The sequence below is a fragment of the Haliaeetus albicilla genome, chromosome 13, assembly GCF_947461875.1.
Source record: "Haliaeetus albicilla chromosome 13, bHalAlb1.1, whole genome shotgun sequence".
NCBI lineage: Eukaryota > Metazoa > Chordata > Aves > Accipitriformes > Accipitridae > Haliaeetus > Haliaeetus albicilla.
In genome coordinates, this window is record NC_091495.1 from 32,957,888 (window position 1) to 32,972,090 (window position 14,203).

Consider the following 14,203-nt stretch of genomic DNA (forward strand, 5'->3'; position numbering starts at 1 on the left):
TAAAGCTGCAATGGAGCCCGGTTTTGTTTTGTTTGTGAGAGCTGTTCCGTTTCCTTCCCTTCTTCCCAGTCAGGCTGTGTTGTCCATCTCCGAGTGTCCTGAAGCACTTGTGATTTTCCCTGATTGTTTCATGCATCTTTCTCTCAAAGGAAAAAAAAAGGGGGGGGAAGAAATGAAGCCAGAGCTGCATGCTGGGCAAAAGGATTCCTACTTACTATAGATTAGAATTTTCTGAAGTATTGCTTGATTTGTATGAGTCTCAATATTTCTCAAGAACAGAAATGCTTTATAGGTTGGTAAAAAATTGGGGTAAAGAATAGTATTGACTTGTACCTCATACTGCCACACTGATTTCAGAGGGACTGAAAGTTAATAAGGAGTCTCATAATCTTAAAACATATGCACGTGGAAATCAGCAGCGTTTCTCTGCTGAGAATAGAAAATTGATTGAATTCCATAACCTAATCTTTATGCTAACTCTTGCATATGTTGCACTTGCAGGTGGATGTATATCAGGGTAGAAGAATTCTGACAACCTTTTTGAAGTAAAATCATTCTTTCTGTTTTGAACTGCTTAGAAGGCCCTCCCCCTGTTGCCATTTTCTGTTGCATAGGAAATGGAAATTGCAATTACAATAAGCTGAGCCAACCAGAGGCAGGAAGATAAATAATACATCAAATAAAATGTTAATCGCTGTAGATAATGTACTAATGTTAATTACAAATAATTCTAATTAAGACTCATATTCTCTCCAACTGTATTTCTTGCAAAGTAAAGAACATGCCTTTTTAAAGCAGAAATCAGTTGCTGGTAGGGAGTAGAAGTAAAGCAATTCTGTTCCTCTACGGAAGGCTGTGTGCAATTTTTCTGTTGGTTGGTTTTCCACAGCTTTTTAGGGTAGGCTGTAGAGAGTGGATGAAGAGGCTTTCTAACATTGGGGACATCAATGGCATCCCTCTCCCAGTTGGCTTCAGCATGAGCTTATAGCTTCAGCTCAGAAACTTCCAACATTTTAAATAACTTGTATATTGACACACAAAATCCTGGGAGCCAATACTGCGATGAGGACATACAGGCTCCCAGAGAGTCTCTGTTGTGCTTCAAAGAGAACGTTACCCTGGGTTTACACCGTCCTTTTTCAGTGTTATTTAAACTGTCTGAAAGCCTCCGATATAACTTACACCCTCTTTGCCGCAGTCTTCCTTTGGCCATGTCTAAGTTCTCAGAGCGAGTAGCTAAATTTGGGCTAAGTTGACCGGCCAGCCTGTTCAAAAATCTCCACTGTGCTCCACCCTAATGAGCCAGACCCCAGCCAGTCCCACCTGGCCATGCCATCCTCATCACAGTTTGACAAAGGACATGATGAGGACTGTGTCTGGGTCTCTCCCTCGGGTCCTGTGCCAGGAGAGATGGTGCCTTGGCACATTTCCCTTTTGTTTGCAGGCCGGTGAACAGATGAGACTCTCACCACTGCCACATGTAACCTTACGCTGACTGTGGTTTAGGGCAAACAGCTTTGTCTTTCCCCATTTTCTGTTTTAACCTCATTTACCAAAGAATGATAACATTTACGTATCTGGTTGATAGGCCTTCTGCTAAGGCTAGTGATTGAGGGCAAAACTCAAGACAGTATTCTTAATGAAGTGTCCTGATATCATAAAGCACCACTGCCAGAGCAGTATTTCAGGGAAATTTATATTTACTATAGCATTTCTGTTAGCCAGGCTTTCACTTGTACCCTGAAGGCTTGGGAGATGGACGCTTGGGAGGTGCTTTGGACTTTTAGTGTTGAATATCCCTAGTCACCACAACAACTGTCTGTATGGAATAAGACCCTGTAATTTACTCTTTTTCAAGTGATAAGAATGTCCAGGGACTCTCTTGTCGCTGCCTAGCTAAATATAAAACTACATAAAGTGATTCTTGTTGTCGTTTTTCCATAGATGTTATACACCCACAGAAATGTTTTTGCACAAAGAAAACCCCTTGAGTCCAGCTGTTTCCCTTAAGGCTTAAAAGGGAAGAGAGACTGATTTAATATGCTTTCTATTCAGTGTTTTGGTAGCACCTGGATGATGTGCTTCTGGAGCCAGTTCAATTATTTAAGTATGTAGTGTTGTGTATTATCACAGATGCCAAATTCTGAATGGACTCTGCCCCACAAGAAGGAAAATGAGGAAGAAAGAGTTTGAGGAAAAGGAGGAGGGGACACAGACACTTTTGTTTTGTGTGCTGATAAGCTACCATATCAATAGCAATACTGAACTAAAATAACTATATATGCCTACTTGGAGTAAACCAATGAACGGATTATAGTGTGAACTGCATAATGATATAAACACAGAGTGAAAAGATACATTAAAAAGAAAGTAAAAATGTGGGTTTGGGAGAATCTTATTTAAAAAAAAAAAAAAAAAATTGGCTGTACAACATGTCTTTATTTCCAGCACCAAAAGATCGGACCATTCCAACACCAGACTGGCAATTCAGATCGAAAAGGATGCAGGTATGGCCTGGGAGTTTGGGTGTTTGCTTGATTTGCAAAATGTGATGTATTTACACCATCGAGGCTTTGCCTGGGAAGCTGAAGAGATGCAAAGAGTTTAAATGTTGTGTGAACAAACCAGAGCATTTTAAATGTAGCGGAGCACCGGACTCGATAAGTAAATTAGCTCTAGAGTTATGTGTAGCTGATCAGATAGCTGCTGGGCTGTGAATTGCTTGGTTAATCATGACATTGCTGTTTGTGCAGAGTATGCAGCAGACACCCTAGCTAGACTCTAAGGTCAGCTGTGAGCAGGGAAAGGTCTTGGAAAAAAGCAGCAGATTAACGGTGCCCATACTGCTGAGCAGTTTGGGCTTGACAGGTAGCTCCTCTTCCCTGGAGAGAAATCTTTTTTGGAGAGGGAGGAAAGGGAAATTGGAAAATTTGCAGGAGGGGGTAAAAGAAAGGAGTAGGAAAGATGGTGGGTTTGTCCTCTGGGTATTGGTGCATTAAATGAGCTCCGACTTTGGCAATGTAAAGCACCTTCCTGGGCTGCACTGAGTGGTTCCCGTGAGATTGGGAAATGAGAGCATTTTTTGACAAGTCAGTGGATGTGGAGAGTGTGTGGTACCTCCGCTGATGCTCTTCAGCACCTGGCGGGACAGAGCCCTTCCCAGGGGAAACCGATACCAGTGTTTTCATGCCAAATCCCAGACCCAGTGAGAGAGGCCAGCGCTTCATAGATAGGTTTCTTCTGCTTGTGTTCTGCGCCTGATTTTATTTTGCCACTGAGGTGTCAGGGCTTGTATTGTGGAGCTATAAGTTTACATTGTAATTATTGTTATCATATTTTTATCCCCCCTCCCCCCTTTATCCTTATCCATTACATCAGTAGCATGAATACACATCTTCAAGCAGAAATGGGTGTAATCCGGGGTGTCCAAGAAGGTGAGAGAGGTATTAGCAGTTTGAGGCATATATAGTGTTCCTTCATTATTTATCGTTTCAAGGTAGGGAGTTAAGATGTTTCCCAAGGCCATTCTGTCATCTGATAGCAATAACCTTTAGCATTATTATATATGCTAATAAGTTAATTATGTTTTAAACCCCATAGCTCAAGCAAAACATTCCTTTTGTGTGTGTGCTTAAAAGATTCATTTTATGACTCATTTAGATTTTGACCAACTATATTCTAGAAGGTGTATAGCTGAGTATGTCTGTATGTGCATACACACCTGCACGTACAAACATACCAGGGCTGGATGCATAATGGCCATGGTGATGAGAATCATCGTAGTAACACACCCACTCCTCTTCTCGTATTGAGGAGCAATTTGTAGGGGAAGCTATAGCCTGTCATCCTCTGGAATTTTTTCTCCATGTTAGATCTGCTTCTAAATATGCACATACATAAATATGCATGTGTACCTGTACATATGTATCCAGATACACTCTCATGTATACAAATACACCTACAAGATGTTGGTTTGTACATATGTATCTATTCATGCACCAGCATTTTAAAAGTATTGGAAGGTGACGCACTGACACATTATAGAAAAGAAAAGCAGTTCTCATGTCAAGCATATATTATGTAAAAGAGTACAAGCACAAAACACCACATTGGATTATGTGGCAGTGTGTTAGCATTTGTGAGAGGTTCATTCCCTTTCACTTTATAATCACCATCATAAAGTGCTACTTTTAATCCAGTTAAATGCCATAGGCCTTTATGAGATGACACTTCTAGACTGTGATTGGGTGTTTTTCACCTGGACAATTGGTCCAACCAACATGTAATTGGACAGCTACTATTTTTAAAGAAGTGGTAGCAATTCTAGTGGTGAATGAACCTTGTTTCATTCTTTCTCAATATACTATATCTTCATTTTAAGTACCAACAGATAATTCATGGACAAAGCCTTGAAAAAATTCCTGGAGGACTAAAAGAAAAAAATCCCAACAAAATTACTGGAAGCTGTGTGACTGAATTCTTTAAAAATCTCAGAAATAATACTCAGATTTAAGCTTATATACTGAAATAATCATGATTTCTTGTTTCTTAAAATTAAGAACATGTAGATATTAACTTAGCATTGCAGAGACTTTCAGTGGAGCCAAAAAATTCTTGCTGTTGTAAAACATGAAGGTGATTTGATTCAGTCTGAAATACATGTTATCACTGATTTTATATTCTATTTACAACATTGTTGATATTAAACAAAAGTTTCAGGCCTGATTCTCTGAAAGACTAAAAACCACCTAGGAAATGTAGATTGTATAAAGTATCAGGAAGATATCATCCAACTAGAGGAAGAAGCTTTATGCAGGAATAAAAAAGAACATGGGATTTTATGCAGAATGGCTTAGTGTATTATAAATTTTATTCTTTACAAATATGTGCTGCTCTGGTTGTAGGAAATGATGACAATAATCTCAACTCCATTTTTTATGAGCATTTGACAAGATCTCTGCAGGAGTCTCTTTGTGGAGATTTGATTCTGGGCCGCTGGGGAAACTACAACACAGGAGACTGTTTTATTCTGGCATCGGATTATTTAAATGCCTTTGTGCACTTGATCGAAATTGGAAATGGCCTTGTCACCTTTCAGCTCAGAGGGCTGGAATTTCGAGGTAAGGACCCCTGATGATTTAAATAACAACAAAAACAGCAACGAACCCTGTCTGGCTTTTTAATCTATCACAACTCTATAGTAGGACATAGAGTTTAAGGACCTTTCTCTCTATCTTTTTACAGATATTTGTCTGTCTAAAACCTCTGTACTTCTTTGTATCATTAGTTGATTGACAGTGTTTTGGAACCTAGATGTTAAGAAATTTGAAGTCATGTTCTGCAGTACCATAAGACATTCAGAAAGAAGGCATGTTGAGTTATTTGCTTGGTTCACAGATCTTTTAGTTTATACTTAGTTATGTTTGCAGATTATTTCTTTCCCGCCATAACCATGAAAACTGAAGGTGTTCTTAAAATTGTTCAACCCTCCAAACTTGTCTTTGAAAAAAACCCAAATATCATAAGACCCAAATATCATGTGTCAGATCATGCAAGATGCCAGTGCTGAGATGGTCTCCATCACAGTAGAACAGGAGAGGAGAAGCAAGTCAATCGGGGCTTCGTATTTCTCTTATTTAGGAAGTGCTGACTTCACTTGAAGGAGGGACCTCACTTTCATCCTGTTCAGTATATTCCTCTATCAGGACAATCCTCTTTAAGGAATGGCAATTGCATCCCCTTCCTCGGTGGTGTGGCTTTTGTGAGGCCAGTTGCTCCTAGTGTCACATTCCTGTCCTTTTGTCTGTTGTTGTCCCTAGAGTAGGAAGAAAAATGGAAGTAAAACCACAAAACTTTTTTAAACAGCTTTTAAATTTTGCTCATGCTACACATATTGGCTGCTTGGGTTTGTAACCTTTCAAAGATACCACTTTGCAATTGCAGGTCATGGGAGTTTTGAAATCCCAGAACAAACAGCTTCCCAGGCTCAAGGGCTGAGCATCTAATGGGCAATGTGTAGAGGAGTGTATGATCAAGGCAACTTTTCAACAAGGCTGAGTATGAGAAAATAGGAGACAGACTGGCCCTTTGAATGCACTTAGGTGTGGGAGGATTAGACTAGGAAATAACATGCGTGGGCTCAAGTCTTGACTCTGTGACAGATGGCCTGTAGGATATTGAACAGGTTGAGGTAAATGCTTGACGTTCACTTTTCTTCCTGTATGGTGGGGACAAAGATAACGCTCTCGTATCTTAAGAAAAGTTATGTAGAAAACAGTAAATACCTGAAACAGCTCGGTATTGTAGTACCTGAAGAGATACCTATTCAGTACAAAGGCAAACTGTAAGGAAAAGCAACTGGAAGGGAAGAGAAAGAATTTGTTTATCAGCCTTATAATTTCTTGTTGTTCGTGATGATGATGATGTACATGTGGCTCTGTGGCTTTCTTCAACTTCAAAGACATCAGTGCAAGTACTATCTCCTCCTTGTCTGCCCCCAAGGTAAGCAGTGGTACTGCTGTGTCAGGGATAGGGACTGAGGTTAAGTACCCTATAGAGTCCACGGGTGGAAAGCTTTTTTTGGGTGGATTTGGAATTTGCTATTACTTCTTTCAAATCCAGGCCAGACAAATACAGATTTATGTTGTTCTGCAAGAACAGTTAAATATTGTGGCAGTTCAAATCTCTTAGTTACAGTACCACTGGTTTCACAGGCTGGTAAATCTCTGAGATAAATGCCTTTTTTTTTTTTTTTTTTTTTTTTAAGACAGTTTTAGTCAGCCTGTCATATATGGTTCCTCTTAGGTTGCTCACAGTTATAATTCTTCATGGAAACTCTGTGAAGTCAAAAATTAGTTCATTTGTTTCTGCAGATCTGAAAAGAAAAGTGATTTCCAGGAGGGATTTATGTATGTTAAAGAAGAGACATATCTTGGATAACGTTGACATTTAGTTCGGATTTTTGGGGATTTTGAGTAAGCAGGACCATGTACGTTGCCATTAACTTGCATTCTAATTTCAGAAAATTATCTTTGGTGATCAACCTTTTGTGTTAACATAGTTCACTGTAGGATTTGAAACAACAGAAGAAAGAAATCTCACTTCCATGCTTAAATTACATGAGTTTTGTGAGTGGGTTTTTTTTTCCTCTGTGCAGTTGCCACCTACTGCTGGGTCCCTCTCCATCATCACCATCCCCAGGCAGTTCAAGAAAAGTAAATCTTGGAAACAGAGATGAAAAAAATCTCAGAGGATCCTCAAACCACATGCTAGCTGGATAAAAAGATCAGGAGCCTAGCAGATGGGCTTAGTGAACTGGAAGTTGAATGGTGAACAACCAGATAGCTTTGTTTCAAAGTGGTTTGGGAAGACTTTATTTGAGTTTGAGCCAGGATGGTTCATTAGCAGGCAAGTGCCATTTTGCATTTGGATCTGAGAGCAAAGCTCAAAAATTGCTCAGAGTATCATTGGGGGAAGAGACTCCCCAATACTGGAAGGAGAAGAAAAGGATGGAAATGGGAGGGAAATGGACTCCCCCTCTTCTCTTCTCTGAACCCACCGGATGATGCTATTCCAAGAATAAGAGAAAATGCGTAGTTAGTTTGTGTCCTCACAGACATAGCATGTAAGGAAGGTTTCTCCAGCTTTCAGAATATTCTCTCCAGGTAGAGAAGTTATGGGAGGAGAAATTAGGAGTGTGTCGGTATTGTTACTACATTGTTTAGCCTGGAACAGAGAAGCCATGTAGGATTGAATAAAGACACATCCCCGAGGAAAGAACAGCTCAAACATGTAGGATTTGACATGCCATGTGAGCGTTGAACCCCACTGGACCATGCAGAATGGGTGCCAGAGAATCTACGTGCATTACAAGCCTGCTTACAGATGGAATAGGAGGAACAGAGGAGCCCAGAGGGGAACCAGGCACAAGCCAGATAATATGGATGGACTTCATGGACTCCAAAGCGTGGGCAGATAGTCTGCTGTGTGCCCAGGGGAGACTTGCTGAGGTGGTGTGCTGACCCCAGAGGGTTGCTCGTCTCTCCAGGTAACCCATGAGGGCTGCTGTGCTTTAGGAAAACTACGCTGCAGTACCGTGCCCTTCCCATAACAGGTTTTGTCCTCGTGTCAACAAGGCCCCGCCGGACACACGGCACTCTGTTGCAGTAAAAGGAGCCAGAAGGGCTGGCCTGAAGGCAGAAGCTGCCGAAGGGGACAGGCCAAGAGCTGTCCTGAGGAGACTCTGTGAAAGCTGAGACTGAGCTGAAAGTCTTCCTTGGAAGGTTTTCTTTGCCCCTTCCGTTGAGCGGGATCGCTGCCTGCAGGGGCAGGGAGTCAGAGCGGGCTGCCCCCGGGCCGCACCAGGAGCCATCTCCCGCACGGACTAGGCACGTTCTTCCCCATTTCAAACCTTGCAGATGGCGGAGTGGGGGTACAACTGTATACAGTAGGATTTTTTCTGCCTAAGTGGGAAGAGTGTGTGTGACTGCCCTGGAAGAACCTGGTGGTTTATGAAGTCAAGAGGCAGTCGTTAAGCACTAGGCTCGTTTCCTCTGCTTTGGGCATCTTACATTCCTATTCTTAGTTGCCTGGTCATGCACTGTTTTTCACATAGGACCCTGATTCCTTTCACTATACAGAATGGTTTCCCACAAGGAGGGGAAAAAGGGCTAGAGGAGGAACTTGAAATCTGTACTTTCTGAGCTTTGGCAGTTTGACTTCATTTTCAAATGAGTAATTTTAATTGAGGGCCCTAAAAATCTGCTGTTCTTTAAATAGTAAATCTATGTTTGCTTTGGAAATGAGTGAATCACAACAGTGTTCTCTGTGTCTGTGACTGTTTTCTCTTTGTGAGTAAACCAAAAGCAATATTTGCATTGTGGAGCTCTGGATTTTCCTACGAGTGTTTCTCATTGTGGTAGCTGAAGAGCGGTGCCGGCAGTATTGCCAAAGAAGGGGTCACAGAGTCTTCTGTATTTAAGTGTACTGGGGGCAGGAGGTACAGCCTCCCCAGTTTGCAGTCCAGCCTAACTGAGAGTTGGCATTAGAAACCACTGATTCAGATGCCTTTCTAACTGTATGTAATAGAAGCATTTGGCTCAGCTTTTAAATGAAAAAAAAAAAAAAAAAAAAACAAAAAACCCAACAAAAAAACCAAACCCAACCAAACCCCTGCAGGCTGGGTAAGAAGATACAGACTGAGCGGACTGGAAGAAGAGAGTCAGCAAAGCTGGGATTCCTCTCATCCATTTTTAGTCCTGTTCAAATTAAGCGCCTTGTATGAATTAGTTCTTCAATCTCTCTTTCTCCGGACAGAGAGGGGATGTGCCTCCATCGTGTTATTCATCCTGTGTGTAAAGGAGCGGGGAGGCTCAATACCTCCAGGCATTGAGAGGAGACACCCAGCTCCTCCTTTACCAAAAACGAAGAGAGGGTGGTAATTAAAACTTTCAGGTAGCTTGCACGTTGGTGTGGGGGGAATCAAGCCCTTCGGTAACTTAACTCTACTGACTGTGTTAGACCACAGCGGTATGCTAAAAGCAGCCTGCCAGAAGAAATACATAATGTATCATTTAATTTGAAAGGAACAGACAGGGGAAAACCCACAATCGGGGAACAAGCAGAAAGAATGTCAAAATATCTAGCTCCCGCAAGTTCCCTGTAGAACAAGGAAGACTTAAAATATTTTCCTGTTTAGTCTGTGCCTCTACAAAATGTCTTTTGGAGAATATCCAGTTAGGTGTTACATGTGCAGAAATTACTTATGGATGGTGATGCTGAAATCTTGAGGAGCTGTTTTCTAACTCCTGCCCGGTATTCTTCAATCATGTAATTAACTTCTAAATCTCTGCTGTGATTTTTTGTTACTGCATGTTGCACGTGCAATATTCATGCTTCACTTGGAACTGCATTAGATGAATCAAGGAAAGAAGCGCAGAGCAGACACAGATGTAATTGTACGTAGTGGAAGGCAGCTGTGACAGCAGGATGGGATCGCCTGTGGGGCTTTCTCTGTGTTAGCTAGCTTATTTCCCACGCAAAATGGTGTATGAACGCAGCCAGTTTAGGGTATACGCTTTAGGCACAGTAATCATGTCTAAGAAATAAGGACAGTTACTCATTTCTGCAGTGTATGTGTATGCTGTATAGTTTTATTACAGTAGCAAGTACATTACCAGTGTAAGGAATATTTATTGATGTTTGATTCTTGTGTCTGAAGGCTCTGTAGCACTGGCAAGAATCATTCTTTATTTAAAGAGTGATTGGAACTTTCACTTTTTGCTTTTACAAATTGCTTCTTGCTGTTGGGAAATAAAAGTGCCCGCCTTCATGTTTTTCCGGAGTCTACACTTGAAGTATGTTCAGTATATGAACCAGACCATCTAAAGGTATTGATAAATTAGGAGGAGTTCAGAGAAAAGCAGCCATTTTTAACACATCTCTTTGGAGAAAAGGTTAAAAACCAAAAGTACATTGTTTGTGGGAAAGAACAAAAGCTGAGAGACACAATGCTCAGAAATATTGGAGGTATGAACAGAAAGGATGCAAAGGGGTTTCCTTAATCTTGGTGATTTAATTGGGAAGAATGGCATGAAACAGGGAAGACGATACTTTATGTTGAATGCAGGAAATCTGTGATGTACAAGTCTTTCTAGGTGTACAATAATGCTTCAGCAGTGGAAACAATCTATGAATTTCAAATAGGCTTAGAATAGTTTCTGTAACACAGACTAGAATAAATATTTGATGTCTTTTTTTCCCTTTCCTCCTTTCCACAATTTTATGTGTATATATGGGTGCACTGGAGAGGGCTTCTGGAAGGAAGGAAGGAAGGAAAATATTGTTAGGTGCACTACTACAACGTTTTTATTGAGAAAATGTCTTTGCCAGAAACAAAATGTTGCATCTTGCATTGCACTCCAAAAGAGGTGAAATGAGAGGGTTTCATGGTGTTTGGTAGCTGAAGTTTAACAGCTAGCATCCTTATGGGCTTCCATAATGTGTCTCTGTGGACTAAGAAAAGGAAAGGTTTCTGAGGAGAGGGGATGCCTGTTATTAGACCGACTGATCTGGTTTGAAAACCACACTATTTTTCAGGCATACAAGCACCTGAAGCAGCTGAAAACCAAACCACAGTTTTATAACTAATAGCTTTGATGTTTGAGAAATTGATACTGTCTTTTTAAGTCCTGAGATTTTTCTTTGAAACAACCTGAGACTATCAGAGCCTGTAAATTACTGTTCTGAATCCCAATTCCACAAGGAAAAGAGCAGGAAGGAGCAAAACCAGTTGCTGGTTTCCAGAATGTGTCCAGTTCTGGGGTTCATGAGTTTCTGTTTGGGAGCTCAGTTCACTCCTTTTTGAAGTATTTGTTTTTCTGTGTTTCTGGAGCTACATACGATGCTTTTTCAGGAGAGGATGGCCTTTCAATGGCTGTAATTATGCTCTTTGTGCTTCCATTGGGTGATAACTTGCTGTTTATTAAGATGCTATGCTGAGCCTTATCCATCAGAATTTGGGAATACTCAGATTTGCAGCAGAGCTCAGGGGAGCACAGTCAGATAGTTCCAGTGTAATGCATATATTTGTAAAATATTCACGTGCATGATTTTGCCAAATGAATGGTGAGCAACCAGGCATTTTTGTGGAGTTGTCGATGACGAGACCTGGCCTACAAAAGGAGTTACCTTGGGCTTCAGTCCATCTTCGTGGCTCCCATCTCCATATCCAGCTCCATCTCTCAGACTTAACACCTGGTTAAATCCCCTGGTCCCAAACTGGTTGTTGGGGTCACAGAATTTAAAGCTTGAAGTGCCTAGTGCAGGAGAGTGATTTATGATCTTCTTAATGTCTGTGGGTTGGGGTTAGTGCATGAGCCCTATAAACCCTTTCTATGTACATTTGCACCCTAGCTTATTACAGGTCAGCAATCCTTAGTGCTCAAGCTATCGCTACCTTCAGCCACAATAATTAGTCCCCATTCTGGATGTGTTATTAAACTGAAGTGTTTTATGGAAATTAAAAGAAGTATGTGATTGTGTTATGGGATTTTCTTTCTGGCCCTTCAGAACGGAAAAATGCTTTTCTTTTCACTTACTGAGTTTTCAAAATTGAATTCAAAAGCACTCCGATTTCAGCCTTAAATTCTAGGAGGCTGGGTGGTCATTAATTTAGATGTATTTTATGTGTCCTCTCGAAGCGAGATTACAGTCTTCAGTTTCAATTTTCTCATTTCCATTTAGGTCAGATCATTCTGGCAGAGCAGAAGTCAGTCCTCAAATCCTGATGCGTCAGGAAAATAGAAAGAGCTCCAAGTTCTCACCCTGGTTTTCTCCTGAGCTCACATAGATTGACCTTGCTTTGTTCAGCTGGCACATGTTTTTGCATTGATGGATTTTTGGCAACCATCCAGTGTTAGATCTTACAAACGAATCGGTCTCATCTATACTAGCAAAGGTCACAGTGAATGTTTAAGCTTGAGTGAAGTGTGAGAGCTTATTTTCTTTCTACTGCAGAAAGAAATGTAAAAAAAAATGTTTTCCCTCAGATTTTAAAATCACTAATTACCGGTGAAAACATCTTCCTGTGTTTTAATATTTAATGGTACTACACTTAATTATATTGCAGAACTGAAGTGCACGTTCTGCTCCCTGCTCTTTGGTTTTATGAATAATTCTCTCAGTTGCTTGAACTTGATAATTTTTTGAGAAGCAGTATAAAAATTGTCATTTAAATCATCAGCTTATATACACAAAAGTTTAAGGTCACCCTTCTGTAAAAGATGTACACAAATGCTTAGCTTCATTTACAGTGACTTGTCCCTTTTGGCTTGATGCATAAAGCTGAGCACATGCTCTTAAGTCTCTGTAGTACCAGTGTCTAGAGTAATGAACCAAAAAGATTGATGTAGGCACTGGTAAAATGAAATTTCTCAGTAACATGCAAATCTGTGGCATTGAAGTCCAGCCAGTGCATTATGGATTAAAGTAAGGCTCAATTAAAGATGAGAGAAAATTACTGGCAGTCTTTCTAGAACTGACTGCAAGAATTGGGAGGGAACCAACATGTACTTGAGCATCAAGCCTGCATTTCGTCTTTGCAGACTTGAGTCCTTTTACTAGATGTTGTTTGGAAATTCTAATCATCAGCATGGTGGCAGGAATAGGGATTTGGTGTTTTGGCAGAGCACTGGCCATGGCTCAGGTTACACTTTTAAACTTAACAGGGATACCCCAGAGGCTCTGCAAGCAGTCAGGACACCAAATCCCCAAGGTGGTAGTACCCAAGTCCATCAAACAGCTTTTGTTAAGCAAGTGCATGTTCGCCAGATGTGGGATTGCACAGCCTTGATTTCATTCTTTGGAATAAATCTGCAAAATGACCACATGAGCTCCTTTGGTTGGTTCCCAGGGCTTTTGTAATAACACGGCCCCAGTTAGAATGTCTCTCACTCTCCAAGTTCAATGTTGATTGCTCCCACTGTAGTACAATTTTAACTTCTGTTGATTAAAATTACCTAGCAAAGATGACTTGGAGCATTTTTACCTGTTGAATTTACCTGAGAATGCAAATAATTGTTCTGGCATCTTGTTCTGTTTGTCATGCATGTGATGACAGCTTCCTTCAAACATTGAGGGTCTCTTAAATCCGCCTATTATTTGCCTTGCCAGCCTCTTTAGGCCCCATATTTTACATAATATATGGCTGAAGAAAACTAGTAATTAGAGAATCTGCAGTAATAATATTTGGTGTTTATTAATAGAGATAATACAGAGAGCACATAGAAACAGCCAGCATTCTATAGGAATGAAATGTGCTATTTCCATACCAAAACAAACAAAAAAAGAATTCAAGGATAGAGTTACATAGGCTGAGCAAAGCCATCTTTAATTCCCTTAGTTGTAAGGGGATCACTGGCAGTTGTTTATTAGGTTTGTGTTTTTCATCAGTTATAAACATTGGCAATACTTAATTTAGCACCTGGGATGAAGATGTATCTTCTTTTGAATTCGGTTTAATACCGAGAGACCTTTAAACTTTCAAAAATCAACATAGCAGTAGTAGTAACAGCACCAGCACTGAGTAGTTATTTTACTCTTTTCAAGCCATGTATAAAAGAATATGCCTTTCCATACTTCAGTTTGAGTACGATGTCTTTTGACATGACTTCAGAAAAGCATCCACTGACCCAGAGCAGTTGCT

The 14,203-nt window shown here is 40.6% G+C and overlaps 1 protein-coding gene across 2 annotated transcripts in view; it reads left to right on the top strand.

Moving 5' to 3' along the window:
* Positions 1–14,203, top strand: part of PCNX2 (pecanex 2) — a 158,099-nt gene that overhangs the window by 115,675 nt on the left and 28,221 nt on the right. For both annotated transcript variants that reach the window (XM_069800740.1, XM_069800741.1), the window contains 2 exons: positions 2,449–2,507; positions 4,905–5,120. In XM_069800740.1, coding sequence (XP_069656841.1) covers positions 2,449–2,507; positions 4,905–5,120 — 275 coding nt within the window. The remainder of the gene's footprint in view (positions 1–2,448; positions 2,508–4,904; positions 5,121–14,203) is intronic.